Raw genomic sequence first — 20,509 nt, 5'->3', positions numbered from 1 at the left:
GATGGAGTTTTCTCCCTTTTTTTCATTTTATTGAGTTAATTTTGTATATATGTATGTATTTTGTTAAAAAATTTAATGTTGTCACACACTGTACGCATTATTTACAGTAATCACGATATTCATATATATTTTTCATTTTTAATTATAATTTATGTATGTATTATACATTTTTGGGCACGTAGTCTGTATATATATATTTATGGAGTCATTGGGTATGATTCACATTTTTGCACTATGCTGTGCACCATGGGGTTAATGATCCGCTTACCAGTTTGTTTTTGTTTGTTTCCTCATTCCTTATGCCCCCTGGTTGTAGTATGGCGCTGCAGATTTAATGTCCTTTTTGCGCATGCGCCTCAGAACCAGTCTGTGTCCTTCACATCTGTGGCTCTAGATTTTGAAATAGGCAGGGCGATCGCTCTTGCGGGGCATACTATATGCGGTACGCCGGATTGTTCTCATGCGCACGCGCTCCACACCTGCCTGGGAGTCCTCGCATCCCCGGCTTCAGGTTTCCAGGTGCGCATGTCTGTGACGTCAACTGGGGATTTCCCCTTGACGTGCGCCCCTGGTGAATGCTGGGTGATCGAGAATCACTTCCGGTAGGGACTGTGGTGCGCCTGCGCACTTTAGAGACGCTGGAAAATAGGTGCCACTATAAAAACGCTCACTTTGGGAAACTCCTCTATTCCATCTTTGAGAAAGCTACGCGAAACGCGCGTTAGGGGGGTCGTTCCAGGGTCCCAGGCGCTGGTCACCTACACCATGGGTAAGATAGTTTGCCTCCTATATGTATCTTAATGGTTTTTGTTTCCTCTATGTATGGGTGACACTTGTCCACATGGAAACAATTGCTGCTTTTTGTGATATGGTGTTTCACACTATATGTTATTGTTAGCCAACTATATACGGCAAAACACCATATCTTCTCATATACCAATATAGGTGTTTCGTTACCAATACCATGGTGATTGTACTATTCTTGTGCCTGGGATCAGGATGTTTTTGCACTAGGGTCTCCTTGCTTCTGTTTGTTAATTTAATGATATATTTTTCTATGTAACTTTAATAAACTATATTTATACTTATAACTTTCGTATAGAACTCCATTTTTTTTTTTGGTTTTTGTTTCAAGTTTTGGGAGTATACGTTTCTGTCCCCAAGTATTTACATGGATAGAATCAGACATTTATCTAAATCTTTAGATGTGTTATGTGGGATCCATGTTATCTCTGTGAGTGTGTTCACATAGCTAACTTTGTAGTCTGCTTTCTGCTCCCTGAGGGGGGGACGAATGTGGACTGGAACACATTAGCTTGGCTGCCCTCAATCTGTGAACACCCCCCTTTCTGTGTAGGTCAAATTTCTAGACCAGCCTCTCATGTTAATATTTATAATTGCTTGCTTGTGACTGGACCGTGAACACTCCACCAATTAATATATTTCCTCTGAATTTCTCTGTGTAAAGGTACCTTCACACTCAGCGACGCTGCAGCGATACCGACAACGATGTCGATCGCTGCAGCGTCGCTGTTTGGTCGCTGGAGAGCTGTCACAGCGGCCGGAAATCAGAGCGGTGACGCTCTGCTTTCCGGCTGACCGACGCTCACAGCCAGTGCAGGAGGAGTGCAGAGAAGCAGAGCGCCGGGGACAGACAGCGGTAGGTAAGTATGTAGTGTTTGTTTTTTTTACTTTTACGCTGGTAACCAGGGTAAACATCGGGTTACTAAGCGCGGCCCTGCGCTTAGTAACCCGATGTTTACCCTGGTTACTAGTGAAGACATCGCTGGATCGGTGTCACACACGCCGATGCAGCGATGTCTGCAGGGAGTCCAGCGACTAAATAAAGTTCTGGACTTTCCTCAGCAGGGGCCTGATCGTTGGTTGCTGTCACACAGAACGATTTCCTTAACGATATCGTTGCTACGTCACAAAAAGCAACGATATCGTTAACGATATCGTTATGTGTGAAGGTACCTTAAGTTTCTCACAGATAGATAGTGTCAGGCTGTAATTGACATCTCCCTACAAAAGAGCCGAAGGTGTGAAACGTTTCCCCTTCCTGGTTCTTAGCAAGACCCCCTAACGAGATTGGAGACTGTAGACTGCTTTCTCAGGATAATATATACTGTGCCCCCTGTGAGACCTGCAGTCTCAGGACAGATGTTAAATTACTGCTAGTCACACCTATACATATTTCACACCTATACGTATTTCTCTACACTTCTGATTGTTTTTTTGGCAACATCTGAGTTAATTAGAGACACACCTGTAGATGTATTTTAATGCCCTATACAACCCAGACAGCAGTAATTAAACTGCTGAACTCAATGAAGCCAACCAATCAACAATTCATTAAAACATATCATTTATTTTATAAAAAGGTAAAAAAGGTCTAAAATAGCCACATTTATAAATTTTCAAAACATACACATACCCCAAGACAGAGAGGGATACCTATGAAAGGCCAATTGCACAGAAACATTGCAATAGTACAGCCTACAGGGGGAATAAACTAGCTATGCAGACTACTATGTAGATTTAACCAAAAAATGCAACGCAAAATTCACCAATCCAGAGCAAAGACCAAAGTACAAATAAAAGGTGCTATAGAGCATCCATATCACCGGTCCATCTATTGTGAATTAAAATATCCATCCGTATGATCATAATCCACCATAGGAGTGCATATTGAGTACACCATAATATTGCCTTATGAAAAAGGTGCAAGTGGTCTGTCAGGTGTCCACCTCTGGCGCCCCGACGCGCGTTTCGCCCTCTGCTTCTTCTGGGGGCGTAACTAAAAGGACTAGGAGAGTCTTTTTATGTAGGACTGAAGCCAATAGCCATGCCGATGGTGGGGGGATGTAATGACGCTAAAATGAAGTCCAGAAGGGGCTCCACGGCGCATGGGGCTGTTCCAATGCTCCATGGAGAAGGACATGCGCCAAATGTTGGAATGCATGCAGATCCAAGAGCGGCGCCGTCGGAAGTGTACAAAGGAGTGACAGCTGGCGCATGCGCACCGCTCCACAGGACTTCCAAGAAACGCGGTGATATACTATACTCCTGAACTATGTAGGGAGATATTTATGGATAAGATTGGTGCACATGAAAAGAAAATAGAAAAGATGGTGCTCCTAAGTGCGCAGTATAAGAAAAATATCGCAAATCTACGCACAAAGTGTAAATATAAGGATAACATTAAAATAACTAATCCTTGCACTGTGTCTGGATACTAATTAAAAAAGTGAAATCTATAAAATAAGTGGATAAAGTGACAAGTGCAAAAGTGATTCAATTCAATTGTATAAGCAAGACTATCAAAAGCCTGTTAATGTACATAATACAACATAAATCAAGAATCAATTTATATATAAATATGAATAAAAATGAATAAGCTTCATAAAAAGATTCATAGAAAAATGACTAGCACCAACCTTTAAATACATGATGAAACATAAAAAAAATTATAGTTTTTCCAATCTCAACGAATAAATATAGTACTAATGATGGTAGACACATCTATCATAAAACCAAATCACTACATAAGGCTACGTGCCCACGCTGTGGATTTCTGTGCGGATTTTTCCACTCAGTTTTTGAAAAAATTACCTGCGGATTTACCGCGGTTTTTGTGCGGATTTCACCTGCGTTTTACATCTGCGGATTCCTATTGAGGAGCAGGTGTAAAACGCTGCGGAGTTCGCACAAAGAATTGACATGCTGCGGAAAATACAACGCAGCGTTCCCGCATGGTATTTTCCGCAGCATGTGCACAGCGGATTTGGTTTTCCATAGATTTACATGGTACTGTAAACCTGATGGAACACTTCTGCGAATCCGCAACGTGTGCACAGAGCCTAAGACAAAAGGGGAAGGTGCATCAAATGTCAAGAACTAATACTACATGAAGAATAATAAATAAATCATGAATACGTGCCAACATCAACAAAACACCAAAAGAACGCCTTTAGTACAGTGCCTTGCGAAAGTATTCGGCCCCCTGGAGCTTTTCCACCTTTTCCCACATATCAGGCTTCAAACATGAAGATACCAAATGTAAATTTTTGGTGAAGAATCAACAACAAGTGGAACACAATTGTGAAGTTGAATGAAATTTATTGGTTATTTTAAATTTTTGTGGAGATTCAAAAACAGATAATTGGGGCGTGGAATATTATTCGGCCCCTGTAACTTAATACTTTGTTGCGCCCCTTTTCCTGCGATTACAAGTCTCTTGGGGTATGTCTCTATCAGTTTTGTACATGGAGAGACTGAAATTCTTGCCCATTCTTCCTTGGCAAACAGCTCGAGCTCAGTGAGGTTGATGGAGATCGTTTGTGAACAGCAGTTTTCAGCTCTTTCCACAGATTCTCGGTTGGATTGAGGTCTGGACTCTGACTTGGCCATTCTAACACCTGGATACGTTTTATTTGTGAACCATTCCATTGTAGATTTTGCTTTATGTTTGGGATCATTGTCTTGTTGGAAGACAAATCTCCGTCCCAGTCTCAGGTCTTTTGCAGAGTCCAACAGGTTTTCTTCAAGAATGGTCCTGTATTTGGCTCCATCCATCTTCCCACCAATTGTAACCATCTTCCCGGTCCCTGCTGAAGAAAAGCAGGCCCAAACCATGATGCTGCCACCACCATGTTTGACAGTGGGGATGGTGTGTTCAGTGTGATGAGCTGGGTTGCCTTTACGCCAAACATATCGTTTGGCATTGTAGCCAAAAAGTTCGGTTTTGGTTTCATATGAGCAGAGAACCTTCTTCCACATGTTTGGTGTCTCCCAGGTGGCTTGTTGTTTATGGATATCTTTGAGAAATGGCTTTCTTCTTGCCACTCTTCCATAAAGGCCAGATTTGTGCAGTGTAGGACTGATTGTTGTCCTATGGACAGACTGTCCCACTTCACATGTAGATCTCTGCAGTTCATCCAGAGCGATCATGGGCCTCTTGGCTGCATCTCTGATCAGTCTTCTTCTTGTTTGAGATTAAAGTTTAGATGGACGGCCGGGTCTTGGTAGATTGGCAGTGCTATGATACTCCTTCCATTTCAGTATGATCGCTTGCACAGTGCTCCTTGGGATGTTTAAAGTTTGGAAATCATTTTGTATCCAAATCCGGCTTTAAACTTCTCCACAACAGTATCACGGACCTGCCTGTTGTGTTCCTTGGTCTTCATGATGCTCTTTGTGCTTCACACAGACCCCTGAGACTATCACAGAGCAGGTGCATTTATACGGAGACTTGATTACACACAGGTGGATTATATTTATCATCATTAGGACAACATTGGATCATTCAGAGATCCACAATGATCTTCTGCACTGAAAGTAAAGGGGCCGAATAATATTGCACGCCCCACTTTTCAGTTTTTCAATTTCCTCAAAAATTTAAAAGAACCAAGAAATTTCATTCAACTTCACAATTGTGTTCCACTTGTTGTTGATTCTTCACCAAAAATTTACATTTGGTATCTTTATGTTTGAAGTGCCACGCTCGCTCCCTGACTGGTGGGTGTGAGCTCGGGGGGGTTTGTGGCCCCACTGTGCCATGAACCAGACTACCCTGGAAGAGGCGTGACTATGACAGCTGCCTTGGTCTTCAATGGAGCCTCTGATGGTGAGGTCAGGCTTGTGCGGCAGGCAGCTGCCAGGTGCTACTCCAGGGTGATGTCTGGCTATGGCTGCTGATCCCACTTGGGAAACAGGAACACCAGGATTGGTGCAGGCATCAGGCAGGACTAGCAGATGAGCATGGATGAAACTCCGACGAGTAGGCTGGCACGGCTGAGACACAGAGCTGGCAGAGACACAGGACTGGCAGGAACGGCAGAGACACAGAGCTGGCAGGCACGGCAGAGACACAGGGCTCGCAGGCACGGTAGAGACACAGGGCTGGCAGGCACGGCAGAGACACATGGCTGGCAGGTACGGCAGAGACACAGGGCAGGGTGGTGTGGAGTATGAAGGGTAGGGACCTGTTCACACAGGAGGTGAAGGTAAAGAAAAAAACAGGAAGGAATGAAGTATGAAGGAACAGGTTGGGACAGCAAGAGAACTGCAAGGCTGCGGGTAGGAGCGGTAGAGCAGCAAGAGATAGTGCAGCAGCAGAAGCTAAGCAGAGTGGAACAGCAAGGAATGCGGAGAGGAGCTGCAGCAAGAGATTACTGCAGCAACAGGAGCGGAGCAGAGTAGAACGAAGCAGAACCGCAGGAGTGCGGAGCAGAGGTAAAGCTGCAAAAGAGACAAGGGTAGAACCACAAAGTGCAGAGCCAAGAGCAGAGTGAAGGCACAGAGTGCAGAGTCAAGAGCAGAATGAAGGCACAGAGTGCAGAGCCGAGAGCAGAGTGAAGGCACAGAGTGCAGAGCCAAGAGCAGAGTGAAGGCACAGAGTGCAGAGCCAAGAGCAGAGGAACAGAGTGCAGAGACAAGAGCAAAGCAAGGTCACAGAGTGCGGAGCCGAGAGCAGAGCAGAGAGGCACTGCAGGGAAAGAAACCACAGACAAGGAGACAGAGATAGGACAAAGTTCAGACAAGGTAATGGAACAAGACAAGGTATAAGAACAAAGACAAAGGGACCAGGATATACAGCCTCCTGGAGGGCAGACAAACTAGATACAAGGCAAAGCAAGGAGAACAGCCTTCAGAGAAGGCAAGACACAAAGCAAGGCCTGGCAGCTCAGAAGCAAAACACATTGCACAGCCCCAGACTACAGGGTGGAGCTGCACTTAATACTGGAGGCCTCTTGGTAATTGGTCAGGAACAGATTAGACAGGTGCACCTGATTCCTATAAGAACCAGAGAGTTCAGGCGCCGCCCCCTATGCACTCAGCCAGGAAGCATACAGAGAGCAGAGACACAGAATATGGAGCTGGCAGCAGACAGAGGCCAAAACATGACCTGGAGCAGTGGGTAAGAGTGTGAGAGATGAGAGACCATGCCGTGATGCCAGCAGAGTTGTTACATGAAGCATGATATGTGGGAAAAGGTTGAAAAGTTCCAGGGGGCCGAATACTTTCGCAACTCACTGTATATAATACAAAAATACAAATTCAATTCCTTTATCTTATTGTCCTTATTTTTTATCCTCTAATTCTTTTCATCTTTTCCCTTTCTTTCTTTCTATTTGCCAAATGCTAGAATAATAACATAGTAACATAGTAACATAGTAACGTAGTTAGTAAGGCCGAAAAAAGACATTTGTCCATCCAGTTCAGCCTATATTCCATCATAATAAATCCCCAGATCTACGTCCTTCTACAGAACCTAATTGTATGATACAATATTGTTCTGCTCCAGGAAGACATCCAGGCCTCTCTTGAACCCCTCGACTGAGTTCGCCATCACCACCTCCTCAGGCAAGCAATTCCAGATTCTCACTGCCCTAACAGTAAAGAATCCTCTTCTATGTTGGTGGAAAAACCTTCTCTCCTCCAGACGCAAAGAATGCCCCCTTGTGCCCGTCACCTTCCTTGGTATAAACAGATCCTCAGCGAGATATTTGTATTGTCCCCTTATATACTTATACATGGTTATTAGATCGCCCCTCAGTCGTCTTTTTTCTAGACTAAATAATCCTAATTTCGCTAATCTATCTGGGTATTGTAGTTCTCCCATCCCCTTTATTAATTTTGTTGCCCTCCTTTGTACTCTCTCTAGTTCCATTATATCCTTCCTGAGCACCGGTGCCCAAAACTGGATACAGTACTCCATGTGCGGTCTAACTAGGGATTTGTACAGAGGCAGTATAATGCTCTCATCATGTGTATCCAGACCTCTTTTAATGCATCCCATGATCCTGTTTGCCTTGGCAGCTGCTGCCTGGCACTGGCTGCTCCAGGTAAGTTTATCATTAACTAGGATCCCCAAGTCCTTCTCCCTGTCAGATTTACCCAGTGGTTTCCCATTCAGTGTGTAATGGTGATATTGATTCCTTCTTCCCATGTGTATAACCTTACATTTATCATTGTTAAACCTCATCTGCCACCTTTCAGCCCAAGTTTCCAACTTATCCAGATCCATCTGTAGCAGTATACTATCTTCTCTTGTATTAACTGCTTTACATAGTTTTGTATCATCTGCAAATATCGATATTTTACTGTGTAAACCTTCTACCAGATCATTAATGAATATGTTGAAGAGAACAGGTCCCAATACCGACCCCTGCGGTACCCCACTGGTCACAGCGACCCAGTTAGAGACTATACCATTTATAACCACCCTCTGCTTTCTATCACTAAGCCAGTTACTAACCCATTTACACACATTTTCCCCCAGACCAAGCATTCTCATTTTGTGTACCAACCTCTTGTGCGGCACGGTATCAAACGCTTTGGAAAAATCGAGATATACCACGTCCAATGACTCACCATGGTCCAGCCTATAGCTTACCTCTTCATAAAAACTGATTAGATTGGTTTGACAGGAGCGATTTCTCATAAACCCATGCTGATATGGAGCTAAACAGTTATTCTCATTGAGATAATCCAGAATAACATCCCTCAGAAACCCTTCAAATATTTTACCAACAATAGAGGTTAGACTTACTGGCCTATAATTTCCAGGTTCACTTTTAGAGCCCTTTTTGAATATTGGCACCACATTTGCTATGCGCCAGTCCTGCGGAACAGACCCCGTCGCTATAGAGTCCCTAAAAATAAGAAATAATGGTTTATCTATTACATTACTTAGTTCTCTTAGTACTCGTGGGTGTATGCCATCCGGACCCGGAGATTTATCTATTTTAATCTTATTTAGCCGGTTTCGCACCTCTTCTTGGGTTAGATTGGTGACCCTTAATATAGGGTTTTCATTGTTTCTTGGGATTTCACCTAGCATTTCATTTTCCACCGTGAATACCGTGGAGAAGAAGGTGTTTAATATGTTAGCTTTTTCCTCGTCATCTACAACCATTCTTTCCTCACTATTTTTTAAGGGGCCTACATTTTCAGTTTTTATTCTTTTACTATTGATATAGTTGAAGAACAGTTTGGGATTAGTTTTACTCTCCTTAGCAATGTGCTTCTCTGTTTCCTTTTTGGCAGCTTTAATTAGTTTTTTAGATAAAGTATTTTTCTCCCTATAGTTTTTTAGAGCTTCAATGGTGCCATCCTGCTTTAGTAGTGCAAATGCTTTCTTTTTACTGTTAATTGCCTGTCTTACTTCTTTGTTTAGCCACATTGGGTTTTTCCTATTTCTAGTCCTTTTATTCCCACAAGGTATAAACTGCTTACAGTGCCTATTTAGGATGTTCTTAAACATAGAGAGAATTTTTTAAAGTATTTTTATTACTGCAAAGTCAAAAGTTTCCATACACTAAGATTACTCTGCCTTTAAACAATTCAGGAGTGCCCATATGATGAAATAATTTGATTGGAAGCTTCTGACTGTTTTTTGGCAACATCTGAGTTAATTAGAGACACACGTGTAGATGTATTTTAATGCCCACCTGAAACACACTGCTGCTTAGTGTAGCATCATGGGAAAGTCTCAAGAAATCAGCCAAGATATCAGGAAGAGAATTGTGGACTTGCATAAGTCTGGCTCATCCTTGGGTACAATTTTAAGATACCTGAAGGTGCCTCATTCATCTGTACAAACAATTATATGCAAGTATAAACAAGATGGGAATGTCCAACCATCATACCGCTCAGGAAGGAGATGGGTTCTGTGTCCCAGGGATGAATGTGCTTTGGTCCAACATGTGCGTATCAACTCAAGGACAAAAGCAAAAGACCTTGTGAAGATGATGGCGGAAGCTGGTAAGATTGTGTCAATATCCACAGTGAAACAAGAACTGTATCAACATGGGCTGAAAGGCCACTATGCCAGGAAGAAGCCATTACGCCAAAAGAAACATAAAAATGCCAGATTAATGTTTGCAAATGCACACAGGATCAAGACCTTAATTTCTGGAGACATGTACTGTGGTCTGATGAAACTAAAATTGAACTTTTGAGGCATAATGACAATTGTTATGTTTGGAGGAAAAAGGGAGAAGCTTGGAAGCCTAAGAACACCATCCCTACTGTGAAACATGGCAGTGGCAACATCATGTTGTGGGGTTGTTTTGCTGCAGGAGGGACTGGGGCACTTCACAAAGTAGATGGCATTATGAGAAAAGAAGATTATGTGGCAATACTGAAGCGAGATCTCAAGACATCAGTCAGGAAGTTAAAGCTTGGGAGAAAATGGGTCTTCCAAATGGACAAGGACCGGAAGCATACTGCCCACATGGTAACAAAGTAGTTTAGGGATGAAAGTCAATGTTTTGGAGCGGCCATCACAAAGCCCTGATCTCAATCCTATTGAAAATTTATGGGCAAAGCTGAAAAGGCCGGAGCGAGCAAGGGACCTACAGTGTTGTCAGGAGGAATGGGACCAAATTCCGACCAACTATTGTGAGAAGCTTGTGGAAGGAGATCCCAAACGTCTAACCCAAGTCATTCAGTGTAAGGATAATGGCACCAAATAATAATGAAATGGATGGAAACATTTGACTTTGCATTAAGTAATAAAAATGCCTTAAAACATTCTCTCTCTCTCTCTCATTGTTCTGGCATTTAGCAAATATTAATAATTATGGTAATCCTAATTGTCCTAAAACGGGAAAGGTTTATTCTGATTTCATGTCAGATATTGAGAAGAACCTTATATAAAGTGGATGGAAACTTCTGGTCCAACTGTAGATACACACATATATTCCATGTGTTGGAATCGGAGGTGTATATACCATACGCTCTCTATAAGTCCCCCAATAACCGGCCTAGAAGTGGAAGTAGCAGCGGTCTTGTAATTGTCCTGATGATTGGAGGCAGCGGAATTGCGTTCCAATGAGAAACTGTTGGCAGCGGTGGGATATCACAGAGCATTAGTGATCTACGGTGACCAATCATTCCTGTCTCTAAAAACTTGCACATTCCCTGCGAGGATTCTCTGCATAGATTTGAGGATCAGACTCGTTTATTTACAGTGGCTTGCGAAAGTATTCACCCCCTGGTTTTTACCTATATTGTTACCTTATAACCTGTGTTGAAATATTTTTGTAATCCGATGTGTGTGATTATCAGCACTGAATAGTCTAAGTTGGTGAAGTGACAAAACATATAGGCAAAAATGAATGTTAGGGCATCAAATTACTAAATATTGGCATGTGTGTATGTATTCACCCCCTTTTGCTATGAAGCCCCTGGTCTCTTCATAAGCCCCTGGTCTCTTCATAAGCCCCATGCTTAGTGACAGGTCGTCCACCAAAGTGCAGTCTAAATGTCACATATGTGTCAGTATATACACTTTACCTTTTCTGAAAGGCAACAGAGGCTGCAACGCCATTAACAAAGAGGCACCACAAACCAAACAACACCATGAAGACCAAGTAGATCTCTAAACTATGCCTTGAAGCCAAGGAGATCTCCAAACAACACCATGAAGACCCAGGAGATCTCTAAACAACACCATGAAGACAAAGGAGATCTCCAAACCACACCGTGAATGTCAAGGAGATCTCTAAACAACACCATGAAGACCAAAGAGATCTCCAAACATAACAACGAAGACCAAGGTGATCTCCAAACAACACCATGAAGACCAAGCAGATCTCCAAACAACACCGTAGAGATCTCCAAACAACACCGTGAATATCAAGAAGATCTCCAAACACCGTAAAGGCCAAGGAGATCTCCAAGCAACACCATGAAGACCAAGGAGATCTCCAAACAAGTCAGGGACAAAGTTGTTGAGAAGTACAAGTCAGGGTTGGGTTATAAAAACAATCTTAATCACTGATGATCTCCCAGAGCACCATCAAATCCATTATCATCAAATGGAAAGAACATGGTACCACAACAAACCTGCCAAGAGAGGGCGCCTACCAAGACTCTCAGCCTGGGCGAGGAGGGCCTTAATCAGAGAGGAAGCACAAAGACCAAAGGTAACCCTTTCATCTCTATAGAAAGATAAAATAGCGATGGGAAACATGATGCTTGCTATAGTTCTATCTGTTTTCCTCAGGAGTACCTCCCTCCACTAAGCTCTGAGCCATTTCCGTGACATCAGGTTTAGTACATTTCTTTCATTATTCCTTTTTATTTTATGTAATTGTATTTGCCGGATTGATTTGTTCCCATTTTGTATCGTCCTTGCATATTTTTATTAACACTGCCTATCTTTCTGGATTCAATATATGAATGTAATATCTATATTCCTCTTGCTCTGTAAGCCGCACCCTGAAGCCATACGCTACCTGTAACTGGTGTCCAGTTGGCCTGTAGAAACAATTGGTGGTGACAGGTAGTAGTTACTGTTTGCTATTGTGGAGCTGACACTGACCGTACGGGGTATATATATATAAACTTATATTGCATGTGGTGGACTCGGTGGTGTATATACCACATGCTCACTATGAGTTCCCCAATAACCAGCCTAGTGATGGAAGCAGCCGCAGCCTCGTCCATCACTCGTCAGTCAGTTGCATAATTGTTCTAATGATTGGAGGCAATGGAGTTGCGTTCCCTGACAAACTGGTGGCATCAGTGAGATCTGCTCATCCCCCTGGCTGTAATCGTTCACAGTTATCCTTCCCTTTTAATTACAGTTTTCTTTCTTCTCTAGTTAGTGTTATCCTTCCTCCCTAGTTAGAATTGTCCTCCTTGCATAGTTAGGGTTATCCGTTATGGTTATCCTTCCTCTTTAAATACAGTTTTCTTTACTCTCTAGTTAGGGATAGCCTTCCTCCCTAGTTAAGGTTATTCATAGTAACATAGTAACATAGTAACATAGTTAGTAAGGCCGAAAAAAGACATTTGTCCATCCAGTTCAGCCTATATTCCATCATAATAAAACAATTTAACTCCTCTCGAGTTAAAGATATATATTATGCATGGTTAGGGTTATCCTTTCTCTCTAGCTAGGGATATTCTTCATCTATTGTTACGGTTATCCTTCCTCTCTAGTTAAATTTACCTTCCTCTATAGTTAGGGATATCCTTTATTCAAAATTAGGATTATCTTTTCTCTCTAGTAAGGGGTTTCCTTCATCCATAGTGTTATCCTTCCTCCACAGTTAGGGTTATCCTTCTTTAATTACAGTTTTCTTTCTTCTCTAGTTAGGGATGCTCTTCCTCCCTCATTAGGGTTCTCCTTCCTCTATAGTTAGGGTTATCCATCCTCCGTAGTTAGGGTTATCCTTCCTCTATAGTTAGGGTTATCCATCCTCCGTAGTTATGGTTATCCATCCTCCGTAGTTAGGGTTATACTTCCTCTATAGTTAGGGTTATCCATCCTCCGTAGTTAGGGTTATCCTTCTTCTGTAGTTAGGGTTATCCTCCCTTTCTACTTATTGTTATGCTTCCTCTTTAATTAGTTTTCTTTCTACTCTAGTTACGTATATCAATCTTCCATAGTTAAGGTCATTCTTACTTTCAAAGTAGGGTTATCCTTGATCCCTATTTAAGATTATCCTTCCTCCATAGTTAGGGTTGTCATTCCTCTTTAATTACTGTTTTCTATCCTCTCTAGTTGGGGTTATCCTTCCTCCTAGTTGGGGATATCTTTCCTGCCTATTTAGGGATATCCTTGCTCCATAGTTAGGGATTTTCTTCCTCCATAGTTAGTGTCATCCTTTAGTCAGGGTTATCCTTCCTCTCTTGGTATAGTTATCCTTCCTTCATAGTTGGGGTTATCCTTCCTCCACAGTTGGGGTTATCCTTCCTCTATTGATATGGTTATCCTTCCTCCACAGTTGGGGTTATCCTTCCTCTCTTGATATGGTTATCCTTCCTCCACAGTTGGGATTATCCTTCCTCTCTTGATATGGTTATCCTTCCTCCAGAATTGGGGGTTATCCTTCCTCTATTGGTATAGTTATCCTTCCTTCATAGTTGGGGTTATCCTTCCTCTCTTTATATGGTTATCCTTCCTTTATTGGTATAGTTAACCTTCCTTCACAGTTGGGGTTATCCTTCATCTCTTGATATGGTTATCCTTCCTCCAGAATTGGGGGTTATCCTTCCTTTATTGGTATGGTTATCCTTCCTTCATAGTTGGGGTTATCCTTCCTCTCTTGATATGGTTATCCTTCCTCCAGAATTGGGGGTTATCCTTCCTTTATTGGTATAGTTATCCTTCCTTCATAGTTGAGGTTATCCTTTCTCCACAGTTGGGGTTATCCTTCCTCTCTTCATATGGTTATCCTTCCTCCACAGTTGGGGTTATCCTTCCTGTCTTGATATGGTTATCCTTACTCCACAGTTGGGGTTATCTTTCCTCTCTTGATATGGTTATCCTTCCTCCAGATTTGGGGTTATCCTTCCTCTCTTGATATGGTTATCCTTCCTCCAGAATTGGGGGTTATCCTTCCTCTCTTGGTATAGTTATCCTTCCTTCATAGTTGGGGTTATCCTTCCTCTCTTGATATGGTTATCCTTCCTCCACAGTTGGGGTTATCATTCCTCTCTTCATATGGTTATCCTTCCTCCAGAGTTGGGGTTATCCTTCCTCCACAGTTGGGGTTATCCTTCCTCCACAGTTGGGGTTATCATTCCTCTCTTGATATGGTTATCCTTCCTCCAGAGTTGGGGTTATCCTTCCTCTCTTGATATGGTTATCCTTCCTCCAGAATTGGGGGTTATCCTTCCTCTCTTGGTATAGTTATCATTCCTCTCTTGGTATAGTTATCCTTCCTTCATAGTTGGGCTTATCCTTCCTCCACAGTTGGGGTTATCCTTCCTCTCTAGATATGGTTATCCTTCCTCTATTGGTATAGTTATCCTTCCTTCATAGTTGGGGTTATCCTTCCTCCACAGTTGGGGTTATCCTTCCTGTCTTGATATGGTTATCCTTACTCCACAGTTGGGGTTATCCTTCCTCTCTTGATATGGTTATCCTTCCTCCAGAGTTGGGGTTATCCTTCCTCTCTTGATATAGTTATCCTTCCTCCAGAATTGGGGGTTATCCTTCCTCTCTTGGTATAGTTATCCTTCCTTCATAGTTGGGGTTATCCTTCCTCCACAGTTGGGGTTATCCTTCCTCTATTGGTATAGTTATCCTTCCTTCATAGTTGGGGTTATCCTTCCTCCAAAGTTGGGGTTATCTTTCCTCTATTGGTATGGTTATCCTTCCTTCATAGTTGGGGTTATCCTTCCTCCACAGTTGGGGTTATCCTTCCTCTATTGGTATAGTTATCCTTCCTTCATAGTTGGAGTTATCCTTCCTCCACAGTTGGGGTTATCCTTCCTCTATTGGTATAGTTATCCTTCCTTCATAGTCGGGGTTATCCTTCCTCCACAGTTGGGGTTATCCTTCCTCTATTGGTATGGTTATCCTTTCTTTATCGGTATAGTTATCCTTCCTCCACAGTTGGGGTTATCCTTCCTCTCTTGATATGGTTATCCTTCCTCCAGAATTGGGGGTTATCCATCCTCTCTTGGTATAGTTATCCTTCCTTCATAGTTGGGGTTATCCTTCCTCCACAGTTGGGGTTATCCTTCCTCTATTGGTATAGTTATCCTTCCTTCATAGTTGGGGTTATCCTTCCTCCAAAGTTGGGGTTATCCTTCCTCTATTGGTATGGTTATCCTTCCTTCATAGTTGGGGTTATCCTTCCTCCACAGTTGGGGTTATCCTTCCTCTATTGGTATAGTTATCCTTCCTTCATAGTTGGGGTTATCCTTCCTCTATTGGTATAGTTATCCTTCCTTCATAGTCGGGGTTATCCTTCCTCCACAGTTGGGGTTGTCCTTCCTCTATTGGTATGGTTATCCTTTCTTTATCGGTATAGTTATCCTTCCTCCACAGTTGGGGTTATCCTTCCTCTCTTGGTATAGTTATCCTTCCTTCATAGTTGGGGTTATCCTTCCTCCACAGTTGTGGTTATCCTTCCTCTATTGGTATGGTTATCCTTTATCGGTATAGTTATCCTTCCTCCACAGTTGGGGTTATCCTTCCTCTATTGGTATAGTTATCCTTCCTTCATAGTCGGGGATATCCTTCCTCCACAGTTGGGGTTATCCTTCCTCTATTGGTATGGTTATCCTTTCTTTATCGGTATAGTTATCCTTCCTCCAGAGTTGGGGTTATCCTTCCTCTCTTGGTATAGTTATCCTTCCTCCACAGTTGGGGTTATCCTTCCTCTATTGGTATAGTTATCCTTCCTTCATAGTTGGGGTTATCCTTCCTCCACAGTTGGGGTTATCCTTCCTCTCTTCGTATAGTTATCCTTCCTTCATAGTTGGGGTTATCCTTCCTCCACAGTTGAGGTTATCCTTCCTCTATTGGTATAGTTATCCTTCCTTCATAGTCGGGGTTATCCTTCCTCCACAGTTGGGGTTATCCTTCCTCCAAAGTTGGGGTTATCCTTCCTCTCTTGATATGGTTATCCTTCCTCCAGAATTGGGGTTATCCTTCCTCTCTTGGTATAGTTATCCTTCCTCCACAGTTGGGGTTATCCTTCCTCTATTGGTATAGTTATCCTTCCCCCATATTTCTGTATTTTTTGATGACCATCTTGGTATTGCGCCACTTGTGTGTAGTGATTCAGCCATCAGCGATATTTGGGAGCGCGGTACACAAGGAGGATGAGATACTCCACTGACCTCGTCCCCGCCAGGAACTTTGTGGATGAATCCTGCAGTCTCCAAATCTATTCTCAGTGATGGTGGTAATGATTATGTTGCCCCTTTGTCCTGTATTTGAGGGTCTTTTGGGGCCGGGCACTCGCAGTCACTGGTGTGCCGTTGGGGTGTGTTTACGCCCTAGATGATGTATATATATATATATATATATATATATATATATATATAGTATATATATCCTAAGCACAATGTATATAGCAGTACATAGATGGGGGAGGGCACAATGGTCTACTTACGGCCACGCTTTCCCCACGGCCATCATTGATATCAGCTTTGTACATTAATATGGTGATGTGTGGGATGTCAAACATGACTACTAGTCTCTGCAAAGATGAGCACTGCTGAGGCTTACAGTTCCCCACAGCAGTATGTAACATGCCTCAGACCATGACGAGCAGTTAGATTGGAGGATTGTTTTAAGCAGAGCTTCATTAGATGATTGGATACAGGATGTAAGGGGTTAACAATGCGAAACCCCGGACACATCAGTCATTCTCTCACCTCATCTCCCTGAGCAAACTGCTGCCCCAGATCCAAGAAATCGTCCACCCGGATGAATCCATCAGCATCCTCATCACACACGTCAAACACCTGGCGCAGCTTGTGGAGCAAGGGCTGCACCTGACCCTGCGCCTCCAGCCGGCCGCTGTCCATCAGGGGGACTATGCCGAGCAGAAGCTGCCAGAGGCCGCCGCCGCCATCATCATCGCCTCAATTATACAAAGCCAGAGGAGGAGGAAAAGGAGAAAAAGAAGGAAGGGAGGGGGAGCAGACAGGAGAAAGGGAGGGAGAGGGAGAAAGAGAGAAGCAGGCAGCAGAGCAATAGAGAGGGAGAGAGGGATTGATAGCGAAGAAGAGCAGACAACAGAGCAATAGAGGGAGGGACAGAAAAGAAGAGCAAGAGAAAATGAGGGATTAATAGCGAAGAAGAGAAAGCAACAGCAAAAAAGACTGAGAAAGAGAGGGACAGAAAAGAAGAGCAAGAGAAAATGAGGGATTAATAGCGAAGACGAGAAAGAAGAGAAGGCAACAGCAAAGAAGACTGAGAGGGAGGGACAGAAAAGAAGAGCAAGAGAAAATGAGGTATTAATAGCGAAGACGAGAAAGAAGAGAAGGCAACAGCAAAGAAGACTGAGAAAGAGAGGGAGGGACAGAAAAGAAGAGCAAGAGAAAATGAGGAATTAATAGCGAAGACGAGAAAGAAGAGAAGGCAACAGCAAAAAAGACTGAGAAAGAGAGGGAGGGACAGAAACGGAGAGCAAGAGAAAATGAGGGATTAATAGCGAAGACGAGAAAGAAGAGAAGGCAACAGCAAAAGAAGACTGAGAAAGAGGGAGGGACAGAAAAGAAGAGCAAGATAGAAAATGAGGGATTAATAGCAAAGACGAGAAAGAAGAGAAGGCAACAGCAAAGAAGACTGAGAAAGAGAGGGAGGGACAGAAAAGAAGAGCAAGATAGAAAATGAGGGATTTATAGCGAAGACGAGAAAGAAGAGAAGGCAACAGCAAAGAAGACTGAGAAAGAGAGGGAGGGACAGAAAAGAAGAGCAAGAGAAAATGAGGGATTAATAACGAAGACGAGAAAGAAGAGAAGGCAACAGCAAAGAAGACTGAGAAAGAGAGGGAGGGACAGAAAAGAAGAGCAAGAGAAAATGAGGGATTAATAGCGAAGACGAGAAAGAAGAGAAGGCAACAGCAAAGAAGACTGAGAAAGAGAGGGAGGGACAGAAAAGAAGAGCAAGAGAGAATGAGGGATTAATAGCGAAGACGAGAAAGAAGAGAAGGCAACAGCAAAGAAGACTGAGAAAGAGAGGGAGGGACAGAAAAGAAGAGCAAGATAGAAAATGAGGGATTAATAGCAAAGACGAGAAAGAAGAGAAGGCAACAGCAAAGAAGACTGAGAAAGAGGGAGGGACAGAAAAGAAGAGCAAGATAGAAAATGAGGGATTAATAGCGAAGACGAGAAAGAAGACAAGGCAACAGCAAAGAAGACTGGGAAAGAGAGGGAGGGACAGAAAAGAAGAGCAAGAGAAAATGAGGGATTAATAGCAAAGACGAGAAAGAAGAGAAGGCAACAGCAAAAAAGACTGAGAAAGAGAGGGAGGGACAGAAAAGAAGAGCAAGAGAGAAAATGAGGGATTAATAGCGAAGACGAGAAAGAAGAGAAGGCAACAGCAAAGAAGACTGAGAAAGAGAGGGAGGGACAGAAAAGAAGAGCAAGAGAAAATGAGGGATTAATAGTGAAGACGAGAAAGAAGAGAAGGCAACAGCAAAGACTGAGAAAGAGAGGGACAGAAAAGAGCAAGAGAAAATGAGGGATTAATAGCGAAGACGAGAAAGAAGAGAAGGCAACAGCAAATAAGACTGAGAAAGAGAGGGAGGGACAGAAAAGGAGAGCAAGAGAAAATGAGGGATTAATAGCGAAGACGAGAAAGAAGAGAAGGCAACAGCAAAGAAGACTGAGAAAGAGAGGGACAGAAAAGAAGAGCAAGAGAGAAAATGAGGGATTGATAGCGAAGACGAGAAAGAAGAGAAGGCAACAGCAAAGAAGACTGAGAAAGAGAGGAAGGGACAAAAAAGAAGAGCAAGAGAGAAGGATTGATAGCATGAAAGAGCAAGAGAAAGAAGAGCAGACAACAGAGCAAAGGTGAGGGACGGACAGCGAAGAAGAGCAAGAGATGGATGGACAGTGAAGAAGAGCAAGAGAGAGAGGGAGGGACAGCTAAGAAGAGCAACAGAGAGAAGTGCAGACAACAGAGCAAAAGAGAGGGACAGCAAAGGGCAAGAGATGGATGGACAGTGAAGAGCAAGAGAGAGAAGAGCAGACAACAGAGCAAAAGAGAGAGGTAGAGCAAAGGAAAGAGAGAAGCAGATAGCAGCAAAAGAAAGAGGGACAGCAAAGAAAAAGAGAGGGGGACAGAGAGTGAAGGACAGAGAGGAGAAAGAGGGGAGGAGACGAGAGAATGAGGGAGGCTGAGTGCAGGAGGGAGAGAGGCAGACAACAGAGCAAAAGAGAGAGGTAGAGCAAAAGAAAGAGAGAAGCAGATAGCAGCAAAAGAAAGAGAGGGACAGCAAAGAAGATAAAGAGAGGGGGACAGAGAGCGAAGGACAGAGAGGAAAGGAGAAAGAGGGGAGCAGACGAGAGAAAGAGGGAGGCCAAGTGCAGGAGGAAGGGAGAGAGGCAGACAACAGAGCAAAAGAGAGGTAGAGCAAAGGAAAGAGAGAAGCAGATAGCAGCAAAAGAAAGAGAGGGACAGCAAAGAAAAAGAGAGGGGGACAGAGAGCGAAGGACAGAGAGAAAGAGGGGAGGAGACGAGAGAAAGAGGGAGGCCGAGTGCAGGAGGGAGAGAGGCAGACAAAAGAACAAAAGAGAGAGAGGTAGAGCAAAGGAAAGAGAGATGCAGATAGCAGCAAAAGAAAGAGGGACAGCAAAGAAGATAAAGAGAGGGGGACAGAGAGCGAAGGACAGAGAGGAGAAAGAGGGGAGGAGACGAGAGAACGAGGGAGGCCGAGTGCAGGAGGGAGAGAGGCAGACAACAGAGCAAAAGAGAGGTAGAGCAAAGGAAAGAGAGAAGCAGATAGCAGCAAAAGAAAGAGAGGGACAGCAAAGAAGATGAAGAGAGGGAGACAGAGAGCGAAGGACAGAGAGGAGAAAGAGGTGAGCAGACAAGAGAAAGAGGGAGGCCGAGTGAAGGAGGAAGGGAGCTGTCTGTACTGCAGGCAGAGTTGATAGGAGCGTCTGACTGGCCTGTAGTAGGCAGAACTCTTAATGGTTGGTAGGGGATCAAATACTTATTTCTCACTGCAAAATGCAAATAAATGTATATAATTTATACAATGTGATTTTCTGGATTTTATTTTTGATATTCTAT

The 20,509-nt window shown here is 43.2% G+C and overlaps 1 protein-coding gene across 3 annotated transcripts in view; it reads right to left on the bottom strand.

Moving 5' to 3' along the window:
- The window catches only part of RAB11FIP4 (RAB11 family interacting protein 4), a 126,894-nt gene extending 108,853 nt beyond the window's left edge, over positions 1–18,041 (bottom strand). The window contains exon 1 of one of the 3 annotated variants that reach the window (XM_069748716.1): positions 17,140–18,041. In XM_069748716.1, coding sequence (XP_069604817.1) covers positions 17,140–17,292 — 153 coding nt within the window. In that variant the 5' untranslated portion in view covers positions 17,293–18,041. The remainder of the gene's footprint in view (positions 1–17,139) is intronic. The other 2 variants (XM_069748718.1, XM_069748719.1) reach the window with 2 other exon arrangements.
- Between the last annotated feature and the right edge of the window lie 2,468 nt (positions 18,042–20,509).

The sequence above is a fragment of the Ranitomeya imitator genome, chromosome 2, assembly GCF_032444005.1.
Source record: "Ranitomeya imitator isolate aRanImi1 chromosome 2, aRanImi1.pri, whole genome shotgun sequence".
In the NCBI taxonomy this organism is placed as follows: Eukaryota; Metazoa; Chordata; class Amphibia; order Anura; family Dendrobatidae; genus Ranitomeya; species Ranitomeya imitator.
The sequence above is the reverse complement of the archived record's forward strand: the minus strand, read 5'-3'. Positions and strand labels throughout refer to the sequence as shown.